General features: G+C 42.6%; 1 protein-coding gene across 1 annotated transcript; it reads right to left on the reverse strand.

The window, feature by feature from the left end:
• Positions 1–605: 605 nt before the first annotated feature.
• ABRAXAS2 (abraxas 2, BRISC complex subunit) lies at positions 606–26271 on the reverse strand. Its single transcript, XM_080823571.1, has 9 exons — positions 26158–26271; positions 22338–22428; positions 18477–18513; positions 16029–16095; positions 9204–9394; positions 8295–8414; positions 7701–7785; positions 6009–6123; positions 606–2803 (listed from the first exon to the last, which is right to left on the reverse strand). The coding sequence occupies exons 1-9, from the start codon at positions 26254–26256 to the stop codon at positions 2334–2336; spliced, it is 1275 nt and encodes a 424-aa protein (XP_080679697.1). The 5' UTR covers positions 26257–26271; the 3' UTR covers positions 606–2333.
• Positions 26272–27344: the final 1073 nt, after the last annotated feature.

Below are 27344 nucleotides of genomic sequence, written 5' to 3' on the forward strand. Positions count from 1 at the left end.
GAGAGAGGGGGAAGCAGGCTCCCCGCTGAGCAGAGAGCCCGATGTGGGGCTCGGTCCCAGGACCCCGGGATCATGACCTGAGCCGAAGGCAGAGGCTTTAACCCACTGAGCCACCCAGGCGCCTCTAGAATCCCACATTTTAAAATCCCCCTGAAAACAGACTATCGCCTAGATTTTGGAAGACGCCTCACTCACCGGGAACGGCTCCCACGGAATCCAGAAGGCACTTGTTAGCCAACATGACGTCCTCCCAAGGCGGTTCTGTCACCCCTCAGACACTCTAACAGCACCAAGTTCTATAAGCTCCAGATGGTTACGCTGACTCAGTCTGAGGGGTCTCTTTAAACAAGACCAGCTCTTCCTCGAAAGGTGCCTTTGGGGGACTTCCTAAACTCAGTGTTGTACTCGACTGGTGCTCCTCTTGACACTCAACACACGCTCCTTGAAATCAACAGAAACATTTTAGTAAATTGTGTTCCTGGATCTCCCCCCGAAAGCAGCCTTACCAAAACTCTGCGTGCAGATGAGTTTTCTGACCTTTACAACTGTATTAAGTCCCCTGAGAGCAGCCTGAACGAGAACACCGAGGCAGGAAGACAACGGTACCATGATTAAATAAGTTTTTATTGTCACATTGAACTGCTTTGTCAGCTATACATTGTAGGTTTCAGTATGGCATAAAAATAAAGATATTTTCCTGAATGTCAAAATCTGAACAGAGAAGATGGCAATGGCACTTAAAACAAAAAAATAAAATAAAATAAAATAAATTCACACTGGCGCTGAAGCCGCTAGAAGGGAGCTAATAAAAACCGGAACACGTTTGCAGATAAAGTGGTCTGCAACGTTTCAAATCCAATGGCAGTGGTGTAAGGCCAACAAAACCATGAGAGCAGGAAAACACAGACCCCACAGCGTGGTTCTCTGAAGAACGGCAGTTTTAGTATTTCATGTTTCAGTCTACACTGGGTCATTTCATATTGGAACTGAAGCTCAGGGAGTAAACTTCTCTCCAACAAAATGAAACTTTTTTTCAGAACCTGGATTTGAAGTCTCTTGGACACCTTCCTTATTCTCCTAGGTTTTAGCTAGCTCAAAGGAAAGGCAGTTATGTCCCAAAGCATTAACTTCATGGGCTGACCTCATCAGTCTCGTCATTTCCAAACCAGGAGCCTAACGTGCTCACGAATGTCTTTAGTGGTTTCACACATTCTGGGCAAAACTAGAAAACAAGCAGTAATTAAATAAAAATATAAGTGCATCCCAACACAAAGTCTCTACACATTCCGCAACTATCCTCCAAATAGCAATTAAAAAAAATAAGTATGGTTATTTGGATTTAAAATGAATCTTTATTCACCAAGATTCCCAAACAGTTTATTAAATGTCTTTTCCTCCACAAAGAAAACTAACACTAGGATTTGTCAAAAGAGCTAAATGAATTATATCCCTCATGTATGAACTTGGCTAAATCTACTGTGTCTGGAATCTGTTCATCATAAAACTCAGGTCTGGAGCATAACTCCTTTCTGATGTATCCACTGCTGTGTGTCCTTCATCTTTTAAGACTCCAGAACAGAGACCATAAACGTGGCTAGTGCAACATAGCAGTCACTGTAATTCCCCGAAAGAAAAATAAGTAATTTATTTTATGACATACTTATTTGGATGATTACTTACTGGTAATTAGTATTTCTACATTTTTTTTTTAAAGGCAACCATTTTAAGTGACAATATATATCAGGCTAGTAGAAAAAAGTTGAAACAAAGCCCTCTCTTTTGATCTCACAAAGTCATGCAGACAAGAGAAGGTACATCTGATTTGTTCCAATCAGGCTTCTTGGAATTATCAAAATTTCTTTCTGGCAAAGATGAATTTGGCTCATCATAGAAGAAGGTTCTTTGAAGGCTGCTGCTAAACTTGCTTCCCTTTGAAAAAGTAAATTTCAAGGCATGATAGTGCAAGAGGTAAGTTTTTGATTTATAGAATATTTATAGACTAATTGTGCTTAGTCTCTAATTTCCAATTTATCTTAAAGAACAGAAACTATGTTGATAAGTTTCACTTTGCCTAAATTTACCAGTACATCCATGAATCGCACCAGAATTAGGACAATTTGATTATCTCAATGATTCTGTCATGAAACCTGCACACTGGGTCTGCAGGTGAGAACCGGCGATGTGAGGCCCCTACCAGCTCTGTGCTCGAGGACCCTCCTGTGGGGTGGCCAGGGGTCTGAGAACGCAGTTCTCCCCCCAGATTAAGTCCTCAAAAAACTCTCTCAATAAGCCATTACGAAAAACAGTGCTAAGTGGAGAGTTTCTTTGTTTAGCTATATCTGGGAGGTCTGAGTGTTCCTGGAGCCCCCGTCGGGATGTGTCAGGGGTCGAGAATCCCGCGAATGGGAGCATTCACTATTAGAGGGTTCTGTGGGGTCAATCAGATTTTCGTAATCACTGTCATCTGATTCCTCAGCGCTGTCTGCAGCTGCTCTTTGGGAAGGAGGAAGGTCTGTGCCACTTCCGGGACACTTCAGTCCGGCACTGGTGGAGGCGTAACTGGAAGAACCCACGGCTTGAGGTCGAGGCATAAAGACACTGGTTTCCATGCGCGAGTGGCTCAAAGTACTTTCTTGATTGTTTGGGTGAAAATCGGAATAAGGGGGAGGAGGATCAGAGGCCTCTGCATCTCCAAGCGGACTTCTACCTTCGGCAGCAAGCCCAGAATAGGGCATCCGAGGGCTGAATGCCGGCCCCAGACTTTCGGATGGCACCTGTCTGTGGATCATCGCCTGCTGCAATCCTGGACGGAAACAGAAAGAAAATTGTAACACTTCCTCTAGTTTCACAGCTTGGCACTCGGTGCATTAAACAGTCAACCTGAATGTTCTGGAAAATGGCAACAAAGAAGTGAAACTGACAATTATCTTAAACTTGCATAGTACTTCATAATTTATAATTATGTTGCTATACATCAATCGATTTAAGCCTCAGAAAACTCAGAAAAGTGTTACTGTCATCACCACAAATATCACTGCTTCCAAATTATTAGGCAAAGAAGCCAGAGTTCAGAAAGGGGAAGTGACTTCACTAAAGGAGGAGCTAGCAGTGGGGCCCCTGATATGCAGAGCAGGTGTTGTAGCTGCAGGTCCTGCACTACTTCCCTCCCCTCCTGCTCACCCTGCTCTCAGACTGTGGGGACAGAAAGATGAAATACACAGTCCTTACCACCCTTGGCACTCATCTCAGTGTGAGTTTCTTCTTTAACAGGTCTTGCATCACAAAACCATATTTCTTTTTCTTTCTTTTTTTTTTTTTTTTAAGATTTTTATCTACTTATTTGACAGAGAAAGACACAGTGAGAGAGGGAACACAAGCAGGGGGGAGTGGGGAGGGAGAAGCAGGCTTCCCGCTGAACAGGGAGCCCAATGCAGGGCTCAATCCTGGGACCCTGGGATCATGACCTGAGCCGAAGGCAGACGCTTAAGAACTGAGCCACCCAGGTACCCCTCAAAAGCCCCCCCCTTTTTTAAAGATTTTATTTATTTATTTGACAGAGAGAGATCACAAGTAGGCAGAGCAGCAGGCAGAGAGAGAGAGAGGGAAGCAGGCTCCCCGCTGAGCAGAGAGCCCAATTCGGGACTCAATCCCAGGACCCCAAGATCATGACCCGAGCCAAAGGCAGAGGCCTAACCCACTGAGGCACACAGGCGCCCCAAAAGCCTATTTCTTTACAACGATGGGACACAACACACACATACACCATTTTCTTTTTTTTTTTTTTTAAACATCATTTTCTCCTTTAAAGTTTAAAAGCCCTGTGTTAGTGGCCAATTTTCCAGATTCTGGACCATAAGTACAGCACCTTTTTGTTTGTTTGTTTCTTTTTTTTTTTTTTTTTAAGATTTTATTTATTTATTTGACACAGAGAGAGATCACAAGTAGGCAGAGCAGCAGGCAGAGACAGAGGGGAAGCAGGCTCCCTGCTGAGCGGAGAGCCCGACTTGGGGCTCGATCCCAGGACCCTGAGATCATGACCCGAGCCGAAGGCAGAGGCCCTAACCCACTGAGCCACCCAGGCGCCCCTGTTTGTTTCTTTTTTTTAAACATAAGCTCTACACTCAATGTGGGCCTCAAACTCACAACCCCGAGATCGAGAGCTGCACTCTCCACCAACTGAGCCAGCCAGTCTCCTGATACAACGTATTTTCAGGCATGTTCTGGAATAGTCCAGAGCATATCTGGACTCATGTCTATGAGTCCCTTGCCTTGAAAAACACTGGTATAAACAAGGAAAATAAAATCACCCATGATTCTATCACCCAGATAACACCATCAGACTTTTGGAAAAGAGCACAAGATTTGGGGTTAAAAGATAGAAACTTTAGATGTCGGCCCCTCCCCCCTTTTCTACATTCCAGTTTTATTACCCAGCTGTGTGTGTGTGTGTGTGTGTGTGCCTACTTGTTATCTCTGTCAAATACATAAATAAAATCTTTTCAAAAAAATACTAAAAAATAAAAATAAATAAAATAAATATAAAATATATAATTATAATTATAAATAAAATTGTAAATACAAATATAAAAATTTATAAATTTTTATAAAAATAAAATAAAAAATAACTAAAAATTAAATAAAAAAATAAACACAGATGAGATCATACGTTTATGCCATTTTATATCCTACTGTTTTCACTTAAGATTATATACTAGGCATTATCCCACGTGATTAAAAATTCGCTTCAATGGGACAATATTCCACCATATAGATATGTCATAATTTATTCAACTATTCTACTGCTATTTATTCAACTCCTCCAGTAGGTTGTTTCTCAGATTTTAGAATCATAAAGTTGTGATTAACATTCTTATACATCAATCCCTGTCTGCATTTGATTGTTTCTCAAAAAATATAACACTAAAAATGAATCAGGGGCACCTGGGTGGCTCGGTGGATTAAGCCTCTACCTTCAGCTCAGGGTCCTGGGATCGAGCCCCGCATTGGGCTCTCTGCTCAGCGGAGAGCTTGCTTCCCCCCCTCTCTCTGCCTGCCTCTCTGCCTGTGATCTCTCTCTCTGTCAAATAAATAAAATATTAAAAAAATGAATCAGATATCACCTACCCAGAAATATAAATGACATTTTAATTGGTTTGCAAGTATTCTTTTTAAATTAGGAAAGGTTATAAATTTAATGTACAAACGTTAAATCTGGTAGTATTACAGTAAACATGTCTATTCTCATGCTGGAATCAATAGATTCCCGGGCCTCCTTCTCATTCAACCAGCTGGTTCCTTAGCTCATTTGTATCCACTCATCTACAGCTACCAAAAACCAGACATTTAAAGCCTTTGTTGTAACCGTGACCATGAATCAAATATGAAGTGATAAGAATATTAGGTAGCTCCTTTATGTGGCTATGTGATGAACACAGGATGCGGTCCCCATACGCTAGGTTCACCGGGGGTTAACTTAGTGAGAAACATCCCAGCCGAGGTAGAGATCACAGTAGTCCAGTCAGACACGTCTGCACCAACCACTTCTCGGGATTTACTCTAACTTGCTTCCACGGAGGCGCTTCTACAGTTAATCTTCTTTTCTTTTCTAGTTTAAAATACTTGAAGGGGGCGGGGCACCTGTGTGGCTCAGTTGTTAAGCGTTGGCCTTCAGCTCAAGTCATGATCCCAGGGTCCAGGGATCGAGTCCCGTATCCGGCTCCCTGCTCAGCGAGGAGCTTGCTTCTCCCTCTCCCTCTACCCCTGCTTGTGTTCCCTGTCTCCCTGTGTCTCTGTCAAATAAATAAAAGTCTTTTAAAAAAAAAAAAGATACTTGAAAGGGTACCATGAAAAACAGTCCTCTGTTCTGGAAGTACAAGAATGCTCTTTCACTAACAGCCTCACGGGGGGCTTGAAGACTGTAGAAGGATTCCCGTGACTCATCCTATGGTTTGATGTTTGAAAAAGACATTTCCCTGACACCGAATGGTGAAAATAATAGGAAAACTCACTTCTTTCTTGCTCCTTTTCATTTTTCCTCTGAGTGATTTGTCTTCTTAATTTGTTCACTTCTGCCTGACAAGATTCAACAACTCGCTCACTCTTTTCTACATCTGCACACACTGCCTGAGGGAAAAATGACAACAGGAACAATCAGTTTCAAATCCAAGCACAAGGCAATCCATGAAGACAGCCCGGACTGCAACTCTAGGAAGAGACCAGATGCTTTACTGAGTCAAAAAGCAGACATGTGAGGCAGAACAAGATCAGGAAGGTCCAGGGGACCAGTGTTGCGGTTCACTGACTTGCTTTTCTTAATTTTGTTATGATGAGTATCTATTTAGCCTGTAAATTCTTGAAAAGTTAGGGTAAGGTGGGGAAAATTTCATTTTCCCCCTCAATGATTCTTTTTTATTAAACTGAAAGAAGGATTTCTGATACCAGTCTAGCATGTAAAGGACGAACAACAGGTAAGGCAGAAATGAGATGCTTTCAACTTTAATTTATAACCAACCAACAAAAATCACATGTCACAAATAGACTTACTTAACAGAAGATATTTATGACTGGGGGAGTTCGAAAGAAAGTATGTCTCAAAGTCGAGAATCTAAATAAAGTCAGCTAGTGAGGCCACAGCCCTGCCCTCTGACCATCCAGATCAGTGCTCTCTATGCGAGACCCGGGTTTGCAGAGCAGGCCTTAGTCACTCGGCAGCGAATGCAGAACAGCCACTTTGAAGTTGGCTAGATAGTGCGGATGGTCTGAAAAGAGCATGGTCATGAATTTAGGACAAAAAGCTGTTTTTCACTACACGTTCCTTCCACAGCAAAAATCCCAGAAACTGCTGGAAAGTAGGCCAGTCACCAGTGAGCCTGTTTCACTGCTAGGTGGGCCGTGACCCGACTGTGGAACGCAAACACTGGAAACCGCCTATTGTAGGCTTTCTTCTTTAGCCCCAGGCAGATCCCTCTGCTTTCTTCTTTTTCAGCAGCTGCCTACATTCCCTTCTCTGTTCCTTGCGGCTTCTTCCTCAAAGCTAGGCTCTCTCTGGGCCTGGGAGAGCTTCTATCAGGCCTGCCACCCTTCTTCTTGTTCTCAAAGCCTCTTTTGTTCTTAGGGTTTAGGGTAAATGACTCCTAAGAACACACTGGGGATGATGAAAAGATCGTGGGAAAGTACTGTGAGCACCTAGCTCAGTAAGTGGCTTAGAGGAGACGTTTCCATAAATATTTGTTGCATGAATGACTAGGAATGAAGAGGCTCCAGCGCAATCCTCCCACTCAATGAGGTAGCTGGGGGCAAAGCGAGTGACCCAGAGCGAAGGGGCAGAGCTGTACCAATTACGGGTGCCCTCTGATGCGTCTCAACTTCGAGCGTACTGATGGAGACAGCTGTGGTCTTAGCAATCCTCTAAACTCGGAAGAGATTTCCCGAAAGAAAACCCAGTTATCAACGGGGCACGCGCATTCAGAATAGTAACAGAAATGCTGGACTCCAGGCTCTACTTCGGGCCCATCATGAGACAGCCTTTTGTAGGCCAGCATGAGTAACTACCCTGCACATCTGAGATTATTTTGGGAAAGCACATTCTGACTTTTGGACCATGATTCATTCGTCAGTTGGGAGATTATTAAAAATTAAAGTAGAACTAAAAGCATTTGGGCATTAGAAGTAAGACAAAAACTAGTGAATAACTCGGTTACCTGCACTTTCTCCTGAAGTGCATTATAAACCTGATAAATCGCCCTGATGTCCTTCATGACTCCGTCCTTGTCAAAAAAGTCAGTACTGGAAGACAGGAAAAAGAGATCACAAAATTATTGTAATTGCTATGGACCCAAAAGGCATTTTCCTATCATTTCCACCTTCATTTATTACATAAATGCTGCAACTCCAAGTGACTATCTGAGCAACAATGCCCACGCTACTAGAATTACAGAGAGGGAAAAAAAAGAACCCATGTTACCAAGACAACTTGAAAAATAATAAAAAACTATACATTTTTCAGTGGCCACATTTAGCTTTGGAACCTCAGAAACATACATACTCTGTCCAAACTTTTACATAAAAAAAAAAATTTTTTTTTTGTAGCAAATGCTTAAAAAAATTACAGGTAAAAATAAATGATCTTTTCGATCAGCACAAAATTCTGACATACGGTGGTGGTGGTCTAGAGGATGACCTGACTGCATTTTTCGGTTTCCATCACATCAAAACTGATTTCACAGGTCTCCATAAACCTGTTAAGCACTCTTCACAAAAGACAGAAAGACATTTTCATTGTATTTTCAACTCACCCATGCTCTTTGATAACTTTGGCGTAACTCTGAGAAGTGTTTGGCACTGAAGACACTTTATACTCCTGCTGGCTAGTGTTCCCTAGATTGGGGATGGCAAGGGTTATCCTTTGATTATACCTGTGGGAGGATCCAAAGAGACCAGGTTAAAGGCGTTGCTCTTGCTGAACTCTGGGTCTCTGCGCTGCTGAACTAACAGGCTTCATGGGGCAGCTACTTGCACAGACGACCCAAGGATGCCTGAGTGAGTAGAAACTCGACGGTAAACTCCTTGAGAACAGAGGTCATGTCCCCACAGCAATGGGCAGAGTGCTGAGGTGGTTTTAAGAGCTCAGGAAATACCTGCTGATTGATTAATTAATGAAACCTCGCAGATGGCTATTTAAGAATTTGTTTCTGTTGATGTCGATGTAATATAATCTACAAGTGAATTTCCAGCAGGAAACCTTTCTCTTATGGACAGACATCATAATCGTATGATTTTTTTTTTTTTTTTTTTTTGCTTTCACGAGTTCACAATGCAGAACCTTCATTAACCAGTAGGTGGATCAATTTGACAATTTTGTCTTTGAAATTGGTTTTAAAATTACAGACTTCCAGAGCAGTAAAACTGTATTTCTACATAATGGATCATGGAGAAGCAAATGATGATTTCCAGCTGTGTATTCCTGTAAGAATTTATGCACAATTAACGTATCTTGCTAATGCTTCTTGGTTCAAAAACCATTTTAATTTATACAGCTGACAGGAAAACACCTTCTCTCAAACAAAGAAAACTAGCTGAAAGGGAATTATAAAAGCTTTTCTTTAAAGATGCTACAAAATGCACATTTTCAAAGTTATAAATCCCAATTACATGTACCAACATCTTTACTATTTATTTGAGGCTGGTGGGAACACTTTCTTTACCTTCGATTTGGTCTAAAGAGAACGTATTCTAAAGCATGAGTGGAATTGTTGGCGGTGGAGATGAAGCTGAAGAGAAGGAAGACGAGGTCGGGCACCCCGAGGATGCGGGTGAGCTGCTTATGGATAACCTGCTCTCGGTACGACATCTGCTGTTGTGTGTTTCGCCGGAATCTGTACCATCCAATAACTTTCTGCAGTAAAAACAGAAGGAAAAAAGGAAGAAAGATTGCATGAAATCTTAACGAATTTAATTCTGGATGTATCCATACAAACACTTGTACACATGTTCGTAGAAGCTTGACATACGACAGCTCAAAACTAAAAAGCAGCCCAGTTGTTCATCAACAGGTGAATGAATAAACAAAATTCCTAGAAGAAAACATAGGCAGTAGTCTTTTGACATCAGCCATAGAAACATTCTTCTAGATACGTGTTCTTTGGCAAGAGAAACAAAAGCAGAAATAAACTACAGGGACTACAGCAAAATAAAAAGCTCAGGCACCTGGGTGGCTATTAAATGGGAGAGGATATTTGCAAATGATGTATCCGATAAGAGGTTACTATCCAAAATACATAAAGAACTCATACAGGGGTGCCTGGGTGGCTCAGTGGGTTAAAGCCTCTGCCTTTGGCTCAGGTCATGATCCCAGGGTCCTGGGATCGAGCCCTGCATCGGGCTCTCTGCTCCGCGGACAGCCTGCTTCCTCCCCTCTTTCTGCCTGCCTCCCTGCCTACTTGTGGTCTCTGCCTGTCAAATAAATAAATAAAATCTTAAAAAAGAAAAAGAACTCATACAATTCAACACCAAAAAGCCAAATAATCCAATTAAAAAATGGGCAGAGGACATGAACAGATAATTTTCCAAAGAAGACATACAGATGCTCAACAGACACATGAAAAGATGCTCCACATCACTCACTGTGGAAATGCAAATCAAAACCACAATGAGTTATCACCTCACACCTGTAAGAACAGCTTAAAAAAAAAAAAAACTCAAGAAACAAGTGTTGGCAAGGATGTGGAGAAAAAGGAACCCTGTGTGCTGGTGGTGGTGGGAAGGCAAACGGGCATGGCCACTGTGGAAGACAGTGGAGAGGTTCCTCAGAAATTTAAGAACTGAAATACCATATGATCCAGTAATTCCACTACTGGGTATTTACCAGAAGAATACAAGAACACTAATTTGAAAAGATACACCCACACCTATTGTCTATTGCAGCATTATCTACAATAGCCAAGGTATGGAAGCAGCCCAAATGTCCATCGATAGATACATGGATAAAGAAGTAGCATATAGGGGCGCCTTGGTGGCTCCGTGGGTTAAGCCTCTGCCTTCGGCTCAGGTCATGATCCCAGGGTCCTGGGATCGAGCCCCGCATTGGGCTCTCTGCTCAGCAGGGAGCCTGTTTCCCGCTGCGCCCCGCCTGCCTCTCTGCCTGCTTGTGATCTGTCCGTCAAATAAATAAATAAAATCTTTAAAAAAAAGATTTTATTTTTTAGGTAATCTCTACATCCAATGTGGGGCTCAAACTCACAACTCCGAGATCAAGAGTTCATGCTCTGCCGCCTGAGCCAGCCAGGCCACCCCGACATTCTTTAAACAAAAAGAAAACCCAAACACTTCTGACACTGTAAATCTTATAAGAGAGATGCTTTGTGCAAAGTCACTGAGCTCATGAGTGACAGCCAAGATGGGAAACCTGTCTTTTCCACTGTACAATGGTAACTTCACAATTCCAAACTGGTCACATGACGATGGTCATTAAAAACTGAAGAGTAGGTTCTAACAAGTTCCCAGGTGCTGCTGATGCTGCCGGTCCAGGGACCACACTTGGAAAACCAAAGCTCCAGGGGCGGCTGGGTGGCTCAGTGGGCTAAGCCTCTGCCTTCGGCTCAGGTCATGATCTCAGGGTCCTGGGATCGAGTCCCGCATCGGGCTCTCCGCTCAGCAGGGAGCCTGCTCCCCCCCCCACCCCTGCCTGCTGCTCTACCTACTTGGGATCTCTGTCAAATAAATAAATAAAATCTTAAAAAAAAAAAAAAGAACACCAAAGCTCCAGCTGAAGCCCCTCCACATGTAAAGATGAAGGGAGGGAAACAGAGGTGCCCTTTGAACACTTACCCTCATTTAATGAAACATTTAATGAAACCCTCATTTAATGAAACATTTCACAATGGGGAAATCACAGTGAATCATTTCACAATGTATACGCGTATCAAATTAACACAATGTACACTTTAACTATCTTACAGTTTTATATGTCAATTGTACCTCAGTAAAGCTGAAATAAAAAATAAAATACCAAAAAAAGAAAAAAAATGTGAAGAGTGGTTTCCTTCAAAAAAAAAAAAGAAGAAGAAGAAAAAGTAGTAGTAGTAGTAGTAGTAGTCGGTAAGAAAAGCCATCACCTGGCTGGAGGTATTGATGCCTGAGAACATGGCATGTCGCACTCTGAGCAGTATGTCTGGGGCATGAGGATTTAACACTGGAGTCAGCACCTTCGGAGGACTGGGGGTGTCTCTACTCCCTTTCCCTGGCACCCTGCAGAGACCTGAGCTTCGCCAGATCATTGGGTGCTCTCATGAAACACTCACGGATGAACAGAATCTTACCGGTGGCTCCTGGATGAGGCATAATGCTTTTTACTTATGCAGATTCCAACTGTTTCATTCTACCTGTATTTTCTGAGAGACAGGAGCCTTATGCATTTATTTTGGATATCAACAGACAGAAATCAACTTATTCATTTGTTATATGCTAAAAGGACAACCCCATTATTCTTATTAATGAAAGATGAGATGCCAAATTAATTCACATTTGTTGACACCCACGGTTCTACCTTTTAGAGCTAACAAGATCGGTACAAGGCTACTGAGAAACTTCCTGATGCTAAAAAGCCCATTTCTGACAACTATGCCTGGGCCATGATGAAAAACTGTGGACATCTTTCCCTACAACCTTATTTCAGCCAAAGTTTCATAGACAACTTCTCACAAAGACTTTCCTCTCTACTCTCAACTAGATATTCACTTATACTTTTTGGAGCCAAAGCAACCATCCCCAATAGTGGGAATGCTTGTTATCTTCACCTTGTGAGCCTTTGCCTTACGATGATGTTAAGGTGGCAGTTATGTTTATCATCATCTACCGCACAGCAGATGCTTCCAGAAGGCAGAAACCCTCTTCTCACTTGCTTTTTTGGCCTTGGCCCCAAACCTGAGGCTTGTGCAAACTTGGTAAACACAAGATGGAGTCTGCCAGGGCAGTAATTCTGCACGTCGCAGTAGATGACCATGTTGTACCTACTGGGGGATTCTCATATCAAAAACATTAGCCTTTGGATGCCTGGCTGGCTTAGTCGGTTAAGAGTCCCAACTCTTGATCTCTGCACAGGTCTTAATCTCAGGGTTGTGAGATCGAGCCCCATGTTGGGCTCTCCACTGGCTGTGGAGCCTACTTTAAAAAACGAAAAACAAAACATTAGCCCCTATCTTAAGTCTACGGTTAAAAAAAAAGTTTTAGCAATGTTGTAGAGTTTCTATATTTGAGAGCCACATGCCCTCCAGATAACAACAGATGCAGGATGTACTAAAGATCAAAACAGCAAATCCAACTTTACTTTGTTAATTATTATTATTTTAAAGATTGTATTTATTTACTTGAGCGAGAGAGAGCAAGTACATGAGCTGGAGGCGGGGGGGGGGGTGCAGAAGGAGAGAGAGAATCTCAAGTGTGGGGCTCGATACTAGATCCTATGCATGACCCCAAGATCATGAACTGGGCAGAAATCAAGAGTCAGATGCTCAACTGCCTGAGCCACCCAGGCACCCCAATTTAGTTTTTTTAATAAGCTCTACACCCAACATGGAGCTTGAACTCATGACCCAGAGATCAAAAGTCACAAATTCTACTGAGTCAGCCAGGCACCCCCTGGCAAATCCGATTTTTAAACCCCCAAATTAACTAAGAAATGTGTCCTTATCTACAGCTTAAAAAAAAAACTAAACAGAAATAAAACAAAACCCTGCCTGGTAGAGTCCTTTTCTTTTTTTTTTCCCCAACTTATTTTCAATTAACAAACACTGTTACAAACAAACTTTTCCCATAAAGTTCCCCTTCATCAGCAGCACCTCTCCATTCCCTTCCCCAAAGTAAACACTTTTAAGTTTGGCTGCCTCCCTTCCTGATCTTTTTCTGTACATCTAAATACTCATTCAGATTTGTGTTTTTACATAAAACAGGCTCAAATTATAACACTACTTTTTTCATGTAACACAACTTTGAGATCTTTCTAGATCATTATCCGAGAACTTCCCTCATTCTTTGCAATGGCTGCTTCATATCCATAGTGTAGAGGTGTCAACACAACCAACTTGACCGTTTCCCATTGGTGGACATTTAGACTGCTTTCAAAACCCTTACTGTTAAGCAAAGACACAATAAACACTCTTGCATGCTGGGTTCCAAGGCCAGACTGCTGGGGTTAACCTTGAGCTCCACCATTACCAATGGGGACCTTCAGCAAGTCACTGACCCCTGTTCCCTCAATTGTAAAATGGGGATGGTAAGAACAGCAATTTACCTCCTAGTTCCAACACCCGGAAAGTGCTTAGAACGCGGCCTGGCACAGAGTTGAGCTATTCATTAACGCCAGCCTTTCATATCTTTGTGCCTAGATCCAAATGTTTACTTGGGCCAGATTCCTAGAGGTGGGACTGCGTATTTAAAATTCTGTTATTGCAGGGCGCCTGGCTGACTCAGTGCGTGGAGCACGTAACTCTTGATCTCGGGGTCCTAAGTTTGAGCCCCACATTGGGCATTGAGATTACTTTAGTAATGATAGTAAAGAAAATTAAAAATAAAATTCTGTTACTGCAAAACTCTCCTCTTAACTGTTTGTTATCAACTTACATTCCCACCAACTATAGCTTCCCCATTTCCCAAAGCCTTACCCCAAACTGGGTATTAGCAATCCCTTTACACTTTTGCTAATCTGATGGGCAAGAAAATAGTATCATGCTGTTTCAGTTTGCATTTCCGGATTGAAGATAAACATCTTTTCATTATTTCTTGGCCATTTGTGTACTTTTTTCTTTTGTGAATTTCCTGTTCATATTCTTTATTATTTTTGTCACTTTGAATTTTTTTCATCTATTTAAAAAAATACTTCAGGGCGCCTGGGTGGTAGTGTTGCTTAAGCATCCCAGTCTTGGTTTCAGCTCAGGTCATGGTTGGGGGATAGACCCCCACATCAGGCTCTGCACTCAGCATGGAGTCTGCTTAACAGTCTCTTCCCCCCACCCCGCCCCTCCCACTCATGCTCTCTCTCTCTCTCTCTCTTCCAAATAAATCAATAAAATTTAAAAAAAAAAAATACAGGTGCCTGGGTGGCTCAGTTGGTTAAGCAACTACCTTCAGCTCAGGTCATGATCCTGGAGTCCCAGGATTAAGCCCCACATCGGGCTCCTGTTTCTCCCTCTGACCTTAATGCACTCTCTCTCTCTCATTCTCTCTCTCAAATAAATAAATAAGATCTTTAAAAAAAAAATACTCCTGTAACTTTTAATGTGTAGTGAGTACTCTAGAAAACTGCTCCAATGAGAATTTTCATGGAAGAAATTTCAGTTTTAGAAAGTATAATAAAAGTTCATGTTCTAAAATATAAATGGAATGAGGAGATAGGCTGGAGCTGGGATAGGAAGGACGGACTCCTGAGAGATTCCAGAATATATACTCCTGGGCACATCACTGAAAACAAGAGAGCTGGACCCCAATGTCTGTCGCTGCTCTAACTCCCTTTCCCAGGTGGACGGTGACAGGGTCAGACAAGCTGTCTGTCCTTTCTTCCGGCTTTCCCAGTCTTCCTTTCATCTTACCTGCTTTTCTTTCTGCTTTTCCAACTGATGGCGCAACTGAGCCAGCCGGCGCATCGCCGAGGCTGCTGACTTCCTCTGACTTCCTCTGACTGCTCTCCTACTCCTGGTGCCCTTCTTCAGACACCTCGGGAACCAAGTCCCACAGTGCTGACTTTTTTTTTCCAGGAGTAATCTTTTAAAAGCTTTTTCATAATACATACTTCTAAACAAAGGCATTTTTTTGTGTGACAAACTGAAAACTTTTATTAATATTTTTTTCCTCAAGGAATGGTTTAATAACAAATCTACTTTTCTGCAATTAATATTTCAAGGTAGAAAAGTAAAACCCACACATGGTACAACAGAATAAATTATAAATGAGATCATCAGACAGTGCCACAGCAATAAAACTGGTTCATTTTCAATTCTATTCAGACTTGCTCACCATACATAATCAGAACATTATATGCATATGTTGACAGAAATAATAAACACATGACCTTTTGGAAAAACATCTATGTTTGGCGTTAATTGAACTTGAAAGGGTAACATATCCAGAGATGTTTAATTATGACTTACCTTTTTTAGAAATATTTTTCCTGGTTATAAAATTAATGCATGTACGTAAGATACTTGCAAAATTACTTTTTAAATTACAGAAGAGAAAAAAAAGAACCACCCAGAATCAACTCAACTAATTTTTAACTCTCTAGAGTATGGTTCTTGTTTTTCCTTCCGATTTTTACATAATGGAATCACACTATAAATATCTAATTTTTTTTTCTATTGATAGGTTATAAACATTGTCTCACATCTGCATTTACCCTTAAAATCTACTTAAGTCAACAGAACTCTCATACATTAATATCAAATCCTATTGTTTCATTTTACATTCCCTTTTGGTTTTAAGTTTAGGTGATAAAATAAACAGTGATTTCCAAATCGGACTGGGCAACAAACAGGACATACCTTTCTCCGATCCTTAAGAATCCTGTCCAAACTCTCTTCGTTAACTTTGCTTGCATAGTCATAAAAACTGTTTTTTTTAAAGAAAATACATTTTATTAAAATTGTATGATATTTTGAAATGAATACACTTAGCCTCATGTGTCTATGGGTCACTGAATCCTAAAAGTTGGTAATCAAGACAATAAAGATACAATTGCTTATCTTCAACAGATAACCAGAGAAATCAATCTCAACGCTTCACTGATGATATAAGGTATCTTTTGCATCAAAGAATACTCAAGAGACTGCTACATTCAAAAGGTATTACTTCCACATGTGGGAGGTACTGATAGCAAGTAATTAGAAAGAAAACGTGTGATTTCCAATGGCTGTGACATCTTTTCCTTGTTTCTAAGTATCAGTTACTTATGGGGGAAAAAAGAATATAGGAGATCATTTTCCGAGAAATGCAGAAGGGAAATGAGCATTTGTTGAATGCTTCAGAGGCCTGGCTGCGTGCTTTCTCAGCTTATTTCTTTTCATTTTTGCCTCAGTGCTGATAAGTAGGTATTACTGCAGCCCAACGTGTCCCAAGTTTTATTCCCAGTTTTGTAGGTAAAGATACTTAGGTTAAGTGACTTGCCCCAAACTATACAGGTGGAAGATGGAAGAACTGGGCTTTGAAGCCAGGTCTGCCCCTCAAACAGACCTAGCCGACCAGGATCCTACGGTAAGCAGACATAATGATGTGTGGGTTTTCCTACCACTGATTATGCTTTTAGGAATCCCATCCTTGGGACACCGGGGGTGGCTCAGTTGGTTAAGCGTCTGCCTTAGGCTCAGGTCATGATCCCTGGGTCCTGGTATCGAGTCCCTCTTCAGGCTCCTTGCTCAACAGGGAGCTTGCTTCTCTCTCTCCCTCTGCCCCTCCCCGCACTTATTCTCCCTCTCTCTCTAATAAATAAAATCTATTAAAAAAAAAAAAAAAGGGAAAGCCAACCTTCCTTCCTCAACCCACCACCATTAGGCCCAGGCCTTATAAAGCAATAAGAAGTTCAAGAAATGGTCAAAACAAAGAAAACCCACTGAACTGGGAGTCAAGAGATACCAGCCCCAGCCCAGTTCTGCTTCTCACTGCATGACCCTGGGCGAGCCACTAAACCTACATGCTCTCCACTTCCCTCTATACAGAAGAAAGAGTGTGGAGCGGACACATGACTTCTAAGGTTTCCTTCAGCTCTAAGAATTATAGGTGTGTGATTTAAACTTAGTTAAATCCTTCTGGGACAATTGTACCGACAGCGCTGTATGGAATTCCTCAGAAGGGCAAGGCAGGGCACACCTAGAAGAACTTCACAGAGTCAGGGCCAAATCAGACACTTGTGTGGACCAAACACAGCCGATGTGTGAACCATGGCCTGAATCGTTTCATTTGCTCTGAGATTCTTCTCAAATGAACTGCTTGTCTTGCTTCCCACTCCTCTTTCAGTTACATGTAAACCTAAAAGTGATGAAGATCTTGGCTACTTTTAGACTTTGTCCACAGGTAACCTTCCTGCATGAGGACAATCTTCTAAAATAATAAATGGATAGGTATCTGTGTGTGGTGGGGCAGGGGGGCCCCCAGGAGTTCTTGGGTGCAAGGGCCTGGGTGTGTGGGCCAGCTGAGAATGGGACAGGGATCAGCGTGAAAGCAGCAGGGGACATACAGCAGGAACAGCTGGGCACCAAGGGTTGGCAGGTGTTAAAGAAGGGAACGCTGACCAAGAATGCTGAATCCTACTCCAGGAAGGGAAGTACTGGCTCCTGGGAAGGTAGAACACGTTGGGCGGGGGGGTGCTGAAAGAGCTGAAATCATCACACCAGCCAGCAGGCGGAGGGCTCTGGGGCCGAGAGAGCAGACAGAGGCCTGCATATTGTCTGGGGAGAAGTCTGGTGGATGGGGGATATTGGCCCTTGCCTCTCTCACCCACCACACATCTGTCATTTGCTCCCTCCCTTCGGAATGTCGCTCCTCCCATTTCTTTCTCTCGCTGTCCTTTAGTTGGTCTTAGTATGCAACTGGTGTATGTTAACTTAAATACATGCAAAAAGAAAGTTCCATGTTCCCTTTCCTTACATTTTAAAGTTGAACACTGAACATTTTTTATTCTTCTTAAAAACACCCATTAAATTCTTTTATCTGTATGTGATTCTTGACTAACTTCTTGCTCTGTGGCTGAAAAACCCTTGCTTGGGAGGCTGCTGGAGTAGACTTTCACTGTAAACCACTGAGGCCACGATTTACACCATCCCTCCCCTATCTCTAACCTTACACACACTGGACACTCAATAAACAAGTGAATTTGGATGCCCTCAGTTACACCTGGGACTTTATAGCCACAATCAGGTACAAGGCTAAATTCAATAGTTTTTAATCAATTAATCTTTCAATAAGGACTAAAAGTGACAAAGGAAGATGTGGCTTACCTAAAAAGCTTTGAACATGGCTGATGATTATGGATTTCTGTAATTAGAAAGAAGGAACACAGCTTAGTTAATCATGTAAGACACAGGCAAGTACAAAATAGCCTACTTGTTTGTTTACTGAAACCTCAAACAATAAAAAGACAGTTTTCCTCTCCCAGATAGGTGCTACATGTACACTAGTGAGGGCAGTGTGTCTTCTCAACACTGAAACTCAGGGACACCTTTTCAGGACAAAGTAAGCTGGAGAACACATTCTGTTTCCATTTGTCCACGGCCGATGAGCACATATCCGAAAGCTTTTACTCAGGAACACACAGCCATTGTGCGCCCTCATGCAATCTCACCTAGTTAAACAAAGCATAAGAGGGAAAAGTAACAGCTAACTGGAAGCATTTAATCAAAGCGGATAAGCAGTGTGAGGGCAGCTTGGGGAGAGGAGGGCCTAACTGCCCTACCATCAGTAACCCACTACTGACTCAGGACAAGCCGGGCCAGGCATTCTGAAGGGGAAGGGAGGAGAAAGCTCTGGACGCCTGTTAACCCCTTCAAAGACGGTCAGCACCAAGGGAAATAGTCCTTTGTAAGGCGGATTCTAACAGCTTCTGGAAAGATTGCTCTGATTACCCAGAGGAAACAAGTCCTTCAAGCTCATCAGGGGGCTTAGGATCTGGGTGGCTTTCTAAGACCATGAGACTAATTAACCATTCCATCCTATTCCTAACATTCTTCTGGACAGAAACTCATCACCTGCTGTCTAAAAAGCCATAGCCACAGAGCTCCAGGTTGCAACTTTAACACAATTAAAATGAAACCATGACCCTGGCGGCCATGGGACTCTGCCCATTAGCTTCTGTACTGATGCCAATGCTGCCAAAACATACGCACAGATGCAATCCTTCCACTGGAAAGACGAGTTTCTTTTCCTGGCATGGCTGTTGACACAGTGATGCAAATAAGAAAACTTCATGCAGAAATTGTTCCTTCTTTTACCACCAGCAATAATACAGTGCGCCATCCTACATTATTTCTGAGGTACTATTAGTAAATTAATTAGAATGTGGAACATTTATAGCAAAAACTTTACAGAGGGTTCAGGAAAAAGAAAGAAAAGCTCACCTTCTCCCTTAAAGGAACGAATATTTTTTAAAAACCCTACAGTGGACCTGGATCCCAAACACACAGTGCTGTCATCAACTGCCCCAGCAGACTTCTGTCATGATTTACAACTGGGATTAGCAGCACACTAAAGATACGCCCTAGATATCATGTCGCATTTGCTAAAGGAGGTTGGACCTTTCTCTGTAAGACTTTTCGCAATGCCTAAACCCTCCATGGAAAAAACAGGGTGAAGGCCTCAAACGTGATCAAGACACAGACTGCAATGAAGCTGGCAGGCACATTGGCTGATAGACCGCTGGAAACCGGCAGGAGCAGGGCAGCCCTGTCTAGGATTCCAGAGTCCGCCATGCCTCTAGAGTTCATCCACACGGTAGCTTCCTCTTCATGTATACGTGGCATCTCTGCTCTCATTCCCTTAGCATTTCTCCCCACCCCGCGCCCTACCCCCGCCTCCGCCCATTCTCACTGATCTTCCTACCTCTGCTTCTCCTGCTGATGGAGACTCAACAGTTCCACTACTCCCTCCTCCATCCTTTCCATGAATTGCAGTGGCATCATCTAATTAACTAAGGAAGCTCTTCCGTGGCTGCCTGCTCCCTCCCCTTCTAGAACTAAGGGTAGACAACTCTGCTTAAAGTGAGTCAGACCAGCTTTTAAAATTAATATGCAGTTAACACAGAATGCGACACTTCATGTTCGGAATGTAGCACTCTGGATGCAGTCCTTACTGTACAGGGTAAAAGTGTCCGTGCGTGGATTCAGTCATTTGCAACAAATAACAACTTCGGTAGACTCATTTTATTTAGAACATCTTATTCTGGAGGTTAGGCTATGCCAGAAAATTTCTTGATACCACTGGCCTGGAATACTACTCATGGCACTTGACCTAACGTTTGGCCTTCCAGCCTAGGTTTGGAGTCCCTGTTTCTATTTCGAACATGTATTTAGTTTCAAAAGAAAACTACTGTAATGATAACAATGCACCTAAGATAACACCAGCAAATACTTTGCCCATGAGAGCCACAATTGTTTCATACAAAGAATGGAATATAGCTAATAAATTAAACGCTGTGCAGCAGAAGGTGGTTGTCATGGCGCTGCATTAACTGGGGCTCTATCGATTGGTACTTCTCTGTATCTACAGTACCATGGAAACGTATTTACTGAAAGAACCAGAAGGTTTATGAATCAGATACAGTGCATGAAGCTGTAGACTTTGAATTATTTACCATTCTACTTCTTTTAAAATAAATAAATAGCCAGAATATTCATCAGAAGTGCTATTTTTATGGTCACACCAGGTAACAGAGCTCTTTCTTGCTTGGTGGGCTGTCCGTTAACTACGTCTGACATTTTAACCTTCTCATACCAAATTAGTTTTGAAAATCCAAGTGCAAACAATAAAACTGCACCCATGTTCCATGAAACCAAATTCTCCATTTCAGGATTTTAAAGAGTTACACGAAACAAAAACAAAACCTCAGTGAAAGAAAGCTGGAGACAGCATGTTGAGTCTTTATTTAACAAGTCAGTATTGTGAGGAGTGGGTCTTATCGTATGGGTCCTTGAGGAAATGAACTGTTCCTTGTTTCTCCCCAATCCTAACCCCACCTCAATCCTCATCCTGGCCTCCCAACCCATATCCTAGAAGGCTATCAGAACTGGAAGGCTTGAAATTGATGATGTGGTCCCAACATAACCTAACCTTCCAGCAATACTTCAAACCAAAACCACTCACCTTCACACATTCTGTATTCTCTCCGCACAGAAACAGGCCAGATTACCTGTCTATCTTGTGTACTCCCTGCTCTGTGTTCCCCTGAATCCACTGCCCCCCTGACCTTAAGTTCACCTCCTTCAGGATACCTTTACTCTCTACTACTTTCACCCACTAGCAGGGATGGGATTTTCTCTGTTCCTTTCTTACAGTACTCATCTTATACAGTCGTTTGGGACTTCTGTGCACTTGTCCTATCCTCCCCCACTCCAGGAATATAGGGATGCACCTGGGTATTCCTCTCATTGCCTGGCACACGCCTCACACACGGACGGTCAGTAAATGGTGGTGGCCTAAGTGAAGCACCCCTCGCTGAGACCTGAGTATCAGGATACGCTGTTTGGTGACATGCTCAATGAGCAGCTGGAAGGAGTTTGATCCCTATTTATCAAAAGGAGACTGATCCAAAGAGAAAAAAAAAGAAAGAGAGAGAGAGACTGATCCAAAGACAGTCAGCGCATCTATAAATACTCCTTCGTCTTCCCCAACAATCAACCCAAAACGATTTGGATCGTTCTCCAGAAGGCTGTGTAGATTTAGCCAATAGCTCATATAAACAAGTATGAACACCTTTGCCAGATCCCTCCGGGAAGGACCAGCCCAAAAGATCCTTGCATTTCAGTATGTGGTAATGCCGACAATGGGGAACAGCCCAGTATACAATCTAAGGGTTACTGTGGTTTTGAAGAGACTATCATGAGCAACAGCAGACAGCAATTCAGTAGAAGACCAGTTGGTGGATAAGAGCTTTATAGACTACCTAACCTTACAGCCACCACTGCACGTTCACACTGACTTGTAAAACATTTCATACCAGCTATCAGTGCAAACGATTTGCATTGTGATTTTAGCTGCTTTTTATGTACTCTTTTTATCTTTCAGATTAAAACCAGTTAAGGACCAAAGACCAAAACAAACAGCATTGATACAGAAAAAAAAATTCCTAAGCTCAGTGATAAACTCACCAATTACTTGCAGAAATTCTGTGTTGCTGATTTGTGAGTCACTGATGCTAAAGGTTTCTTCTTGTCTTACTTCTCCCAGCAGAAATCCTTCCTAAAAGTAATTAAAAAAAAAAAAAAAAAAGATAGTTGCAGACTAAAAGTATTTTTTACTGGAATTGAGACGAATTGAGAGCATTATAATTTTAAAATAATTTTGACATTAATCCAAATAAGCTTACTATTCTATAAACCAATAAGACTAAAGCAATCTGAGATGTACCTATTAACTAGATTGCTTGGAAAAAGGATTCCATACACAATGAAATATTTTAATCCCTTAAAAAAAACCCTGTTTTATTTGAAGCAAAAAGAAGCAGAGTGAATCCACTTCCTGAATCCTACTGAGTGTAATGACCAATATCAAAAAAGGTCAGGAAGCAGAAATATTCCAAGGTTGTTTTCTTGTAACAGCATATAATTTATTTCATTGTTTTAAAAGCACTGTTAACGATACAAGGATAAAGAAGTTAGCACAATGCACAGCGAATTGCTCTTGTACAGGGTGTGGGAAATGAGGATTTCAGCAAATAAATCACTCACATGAACGTTCTTCCTCAATAAACGCTGAGGTTACTTTCCTTACACCTTTGGAGAACACAGGCCATAAATTCTGGATTACACAGCACATAACCTACTGTGGGAGCACTTGCTGTCATGTTGAGCACAAGCATGGTGGAGAACATTAACTCTATGTGCCTCAGTAACTTCCCCATGAGGATGGGCTAACAGGCTGCCTTGCCATCTCCTTTCTTGGAGAACCACATGGCTTGTTCCTTCCCTCCATCTGGCTTTTTACTCAAACGGCACCTTATCAGAGAGGCCTTCCCTGATCAGTGTAACAGCAACAGGGCACGCCAGACACTCTGTCCCCTGTGTTTTCCTCTCAGTCTTCTCCCAGTAGCCACATCCTTACATTAACAAATGCCTACACCTACTAAAATCTAAGCCCCGTGAGAGCAGGGACTTTGTGCCTGTATATCTCAGCAACTAGCACAGTGCCAACACAGAAGAGGTGCTCCGTACATATTGGCTGAGGGTATCTGTGGGAACAGCGACCTTGTACTACGTACCTTCCTAGTCCAGGCTGACCCTTCGAATCAAATACAGAGATTGCCTAGTTTAAAAACACTCCCAGTTGGAAGCTGTGGGGGTGAGGAGGGAGAGACAGATGCTTTACAGCATAGCTTTTGTATTGGAATAGGGGAGGGAGTGTCCTAAGTTCCCAAACCATCATGTATAGGGCTTTTCTCAATCTTGAGTAATATACAAATCTCCCTTAAAAAAATTCTCTCAAACCTGAAGGAATATCTATGACTACTGGTTTGAGAAACAGTGACTAAATAAACGTGTTTTATCCCATGAAAGCCTTTTGGTTATGAATTCTCACTACACAAGAGCAGCTTTCTCTTCACAACAAGTTAATAAAAATTAAGGTGAAAGCAATTTTTTAAAATTCCTACAGAACTTTACATTTTAAGAATGTATCTCCAGATTCCTAGTGTTCCACTGTCTAGGGATGCCAAATTTAGAAAATAAAAATATAGAATACTGTTAAATTTGAATTTCAGATAAACAACAAACAATTTTTATGTATTATTTAGGATATACTTAACACTAAAAAATTATTTTCTATTTATCTGAAATTCGATTTATCTGAGTGCCCTGTATTTTATCTGGGACCTCTATCATAGTCCTCAGTTTGAAAAAGTCAACAGTGACAGTAAGACATTCTAAAGCAAAGTATGAACCAGTGCTTCTTATCTGCTGGTCTGGATTGTCCGAACACTGTTACTTTATAGAAGGAGGAGGCGAACTATGGTGTGTGGGTTAAATCAAGCCTCATGCCTGTTAGTGTACAGCCCACAAGCTCAGAATAGTTTCCACTTTTAAATGGCTGAAAAAAAATAGGAATATTTCATGACATGTGAAAATTATATGAAATTCAAATTCAGGGTCCATAAATAAAGCTTTATTGGAGACTGTCACCCTAATTAATTTATTGTCTATGGTTGCTTTCTCTGCACAACAGCAGAACTGACCAGTTGCTACATAAACCACATGGCTCACAAAGCCTAAAATATTTACTAATCTGGAAAAAGCTTGCTGGCCCCAGCTCTACAGAATGAGTGGTTTTAAACTAATTTCTTGCCTGGAAAAAACAGGAATGTGCTACAAAGGCAAATTTTGGTTCCTCAACTTAAAAATACATAAAATTGACAAAAGTATTCCACATATATAATTGTGGCAAGGTTAACATAACCAGCTACGGTCACATAAAATACACTTGCAAACTACTGTCACGGTGAAAACTTCCATGAAGTCTAGCACCATGCCTGGCACAGGATAGATATTAAAGGAATAGGACTTGAATTAAATTAGTAACAATCTAAGTAATGTAGCCATCTCCCTGCCATTTGTAGAAAAACGATCTGCTTTTCAACAGGTAGCTGCTTATTCTTAGAGTAGCCTCACCTTTTACATAAACTGTGATATTACTAAGTACTCCAAGAACTAGGGATGTTAAAAAGCATTACTGAAACCATATTTAATACTTTCATGGACACTAGGAGTATCACAAACCACCTATACATGGAACTGCATTACATTATTAAATAGCTAGCTCCAGCATCAAAGGCCTTAGCATCCAGAGACATCTGCTAACTCTGGAAAAACCCACGTTGTGTGTATTCCTATCATTAATCTCTACCATCAACACTACACAGAGGAAAAGTAGAATAATTTAATGCCATCCAATTTTCTAACAGAATCACCTCTATGAGATGAGTTTTTATTAATGGAAGCTAAAGTTGCAGACATCAAACCCAATCCAGTTCCTTATTCTACAGTGTATCATTTTGCTTTGTAATGATAACCTCAACCCCCCCACCCACTTATTAAATGAATTTGAATAACTCATTATTAACATCTCTTAAAACCATCTCTCAATTTGGTGGACAGATTAATTATGTACTTAAAGATAAAAATTATCTAGTTTCACAAAGAAACTTCCAGCTAGGCGAATGACATTAAAAGACAATTCGGAAAATAAAGATATTGAAGCAGACAAGCTCTGCTCCCTCTGAGCTCCGAAGCCTATGCGTTTCCGATCACTCATACGTAGGCCTGTCACTTCCCTATTTCACTGCGATTAGCGCCGTGGCTTTAGAACATTCGCCAAGGAACTAAATATGCAACTTCAAGGCAAGCGGACCCGACACCTAACACTCCTGTTTACATTCTCCATTTTCCATTGAGGCGAAGAAAACACATGAACGTATCTCACAAGTATGAATAGTGACAGCCATGGTTTCCCTCGTCGCACCCCACGACAACCTGTGAGACCGGCGGGCGGGGCTGGGTGCCTCGGCTCCTAGACTAAAGCTCGGTCTCTCCGCTCTTTGCCGACCCCGGGAGCCCCTCGCAAGTCTAGAAGCCTGACTCTTAGGGAGGGGCAGACGCTTGGTCTCCAGTAAGCGACTCTTGACACTGCCGGCGCCGGCCAACCTAGACAGCTTTGCTAAAAGGGAGACGGCTGTCCTGAGAGGGCCAGGAGGCGGCAGGCACTGAATGAGGGGGCCCATCCCGGGGACGAAGGAGCCCTGGGTAGCAGGAGCTCGCCGGGGGCGGGAGCCGCCCGGGTCACCAGCCCCTAGGGCCGGCCCGGGAGCCCGGGGTGGTGGTGGGGGGGGCGAGCCGCGAGTGGTCCCGGCTTGGCCGCAGGCACGGGCCCGGGACCAAGGCTGGAGGCTCCAGCCGCCGCGGCGGGGGGCCCGGCACCTACGTGGTCGGCGTTGCTGTTGGCGCTGTGGAAACACACAGCGCTGAAGGTGTAGCCCGAAATGGAAGCCGCCATGATGGAAATCTCCAACTCCCCCATCATGCCCCGCGGAGGGGACACAGCCTTCCGGCCGGTTCCGCCCCTTGGCATCCTGGGAAATGAAGTCTTCGGCGGATGAGGCCAAGGGGTCGCTGCGCCGGCGAGCGAGCGCTGAGAAATGCAGGTTTGCGTGATCGGAACTGACCCCGAGGACGTGTCCTTTTTGTGGGTCTCGCGCCCAGCACACCTTAGACACTGCCCCTTCTGAACAGCCCTTGAAAGTTCCCCAGATTTTCTGTTTGCGGATGAAATTCTTACTGATAAAAGCCGACGTTGCCCTGCTCAAGGATGAAAGGAGGGCGATGATTCAAGCAATTGTATAGTTTGGGTTTGACGTGGAGTAACATGCTGTGATTTCCATTTCCATATGACCCTTCTAGCTGCAGTCGAGACTACAATGTCGGCGAGGGAGACGGGGGATGGGGGTGGGGATGGGGGAAAGTGTGGCGGTACTCCAATAACCCGAATGGACAGAGGAGACAGAGGTGGCTTGGGGGTGGTTGGAAGGAAATGGTGATAGCTGTGGAGGTAGTAAGAAGCTATTGGATTCTGGGTACAAAAAAAACATGAAAAATCATGGAAAGAAAAAGAAGAACAACAACAAAATAACCGTGAAAATAAAATATAACAGTTAGGAAAAGAAACTCAGGGATCCTTGTTCTTCGATTCGTTCAATCGTTCAGGTTCAAAACTGGACTTCTGATTTCCGTCAAGGCTCCTTCTACCACACTGTTATCAAGTTCAGCAAATGGAACTGCTTTTGACAGTTGCACAGGCCAAAAACCTTCGACTCATTATTGACACGCCCCCTTTGATCCATCAGCACAATCTTAAAAATACGTGGAGAATTTGTCAAGAGGCCTGAACTGGGGGTACGTTTGGCGGAGTCTGGAGACATTTTTAGATGTCGCAACTAGAGGGAGGGTGCCACTGGTAATTTAGTGGTTAGAGGACAAGGACACTGGCTGCTAATCATCCTACAAAGCATAGGAGAGCCCCTCTCCCCCTCCCCCACGTCAATGGGATTATGTTTAGAAACCCTATATTCAAGCTTCTGTCTTTAACCCCCTCCCTGCCAAATCCATTCTCAA

The sequence above is a fragment of the Martes martes genome (assembly GCF_963455335.1).
Source record: "Martes martes genome assembly, chromosome: 14".
NCBI lineage: Eukaryota > Metazoa > Chordata > Mammalia > Carnivora > Mustelidae > Martes > Martes martes.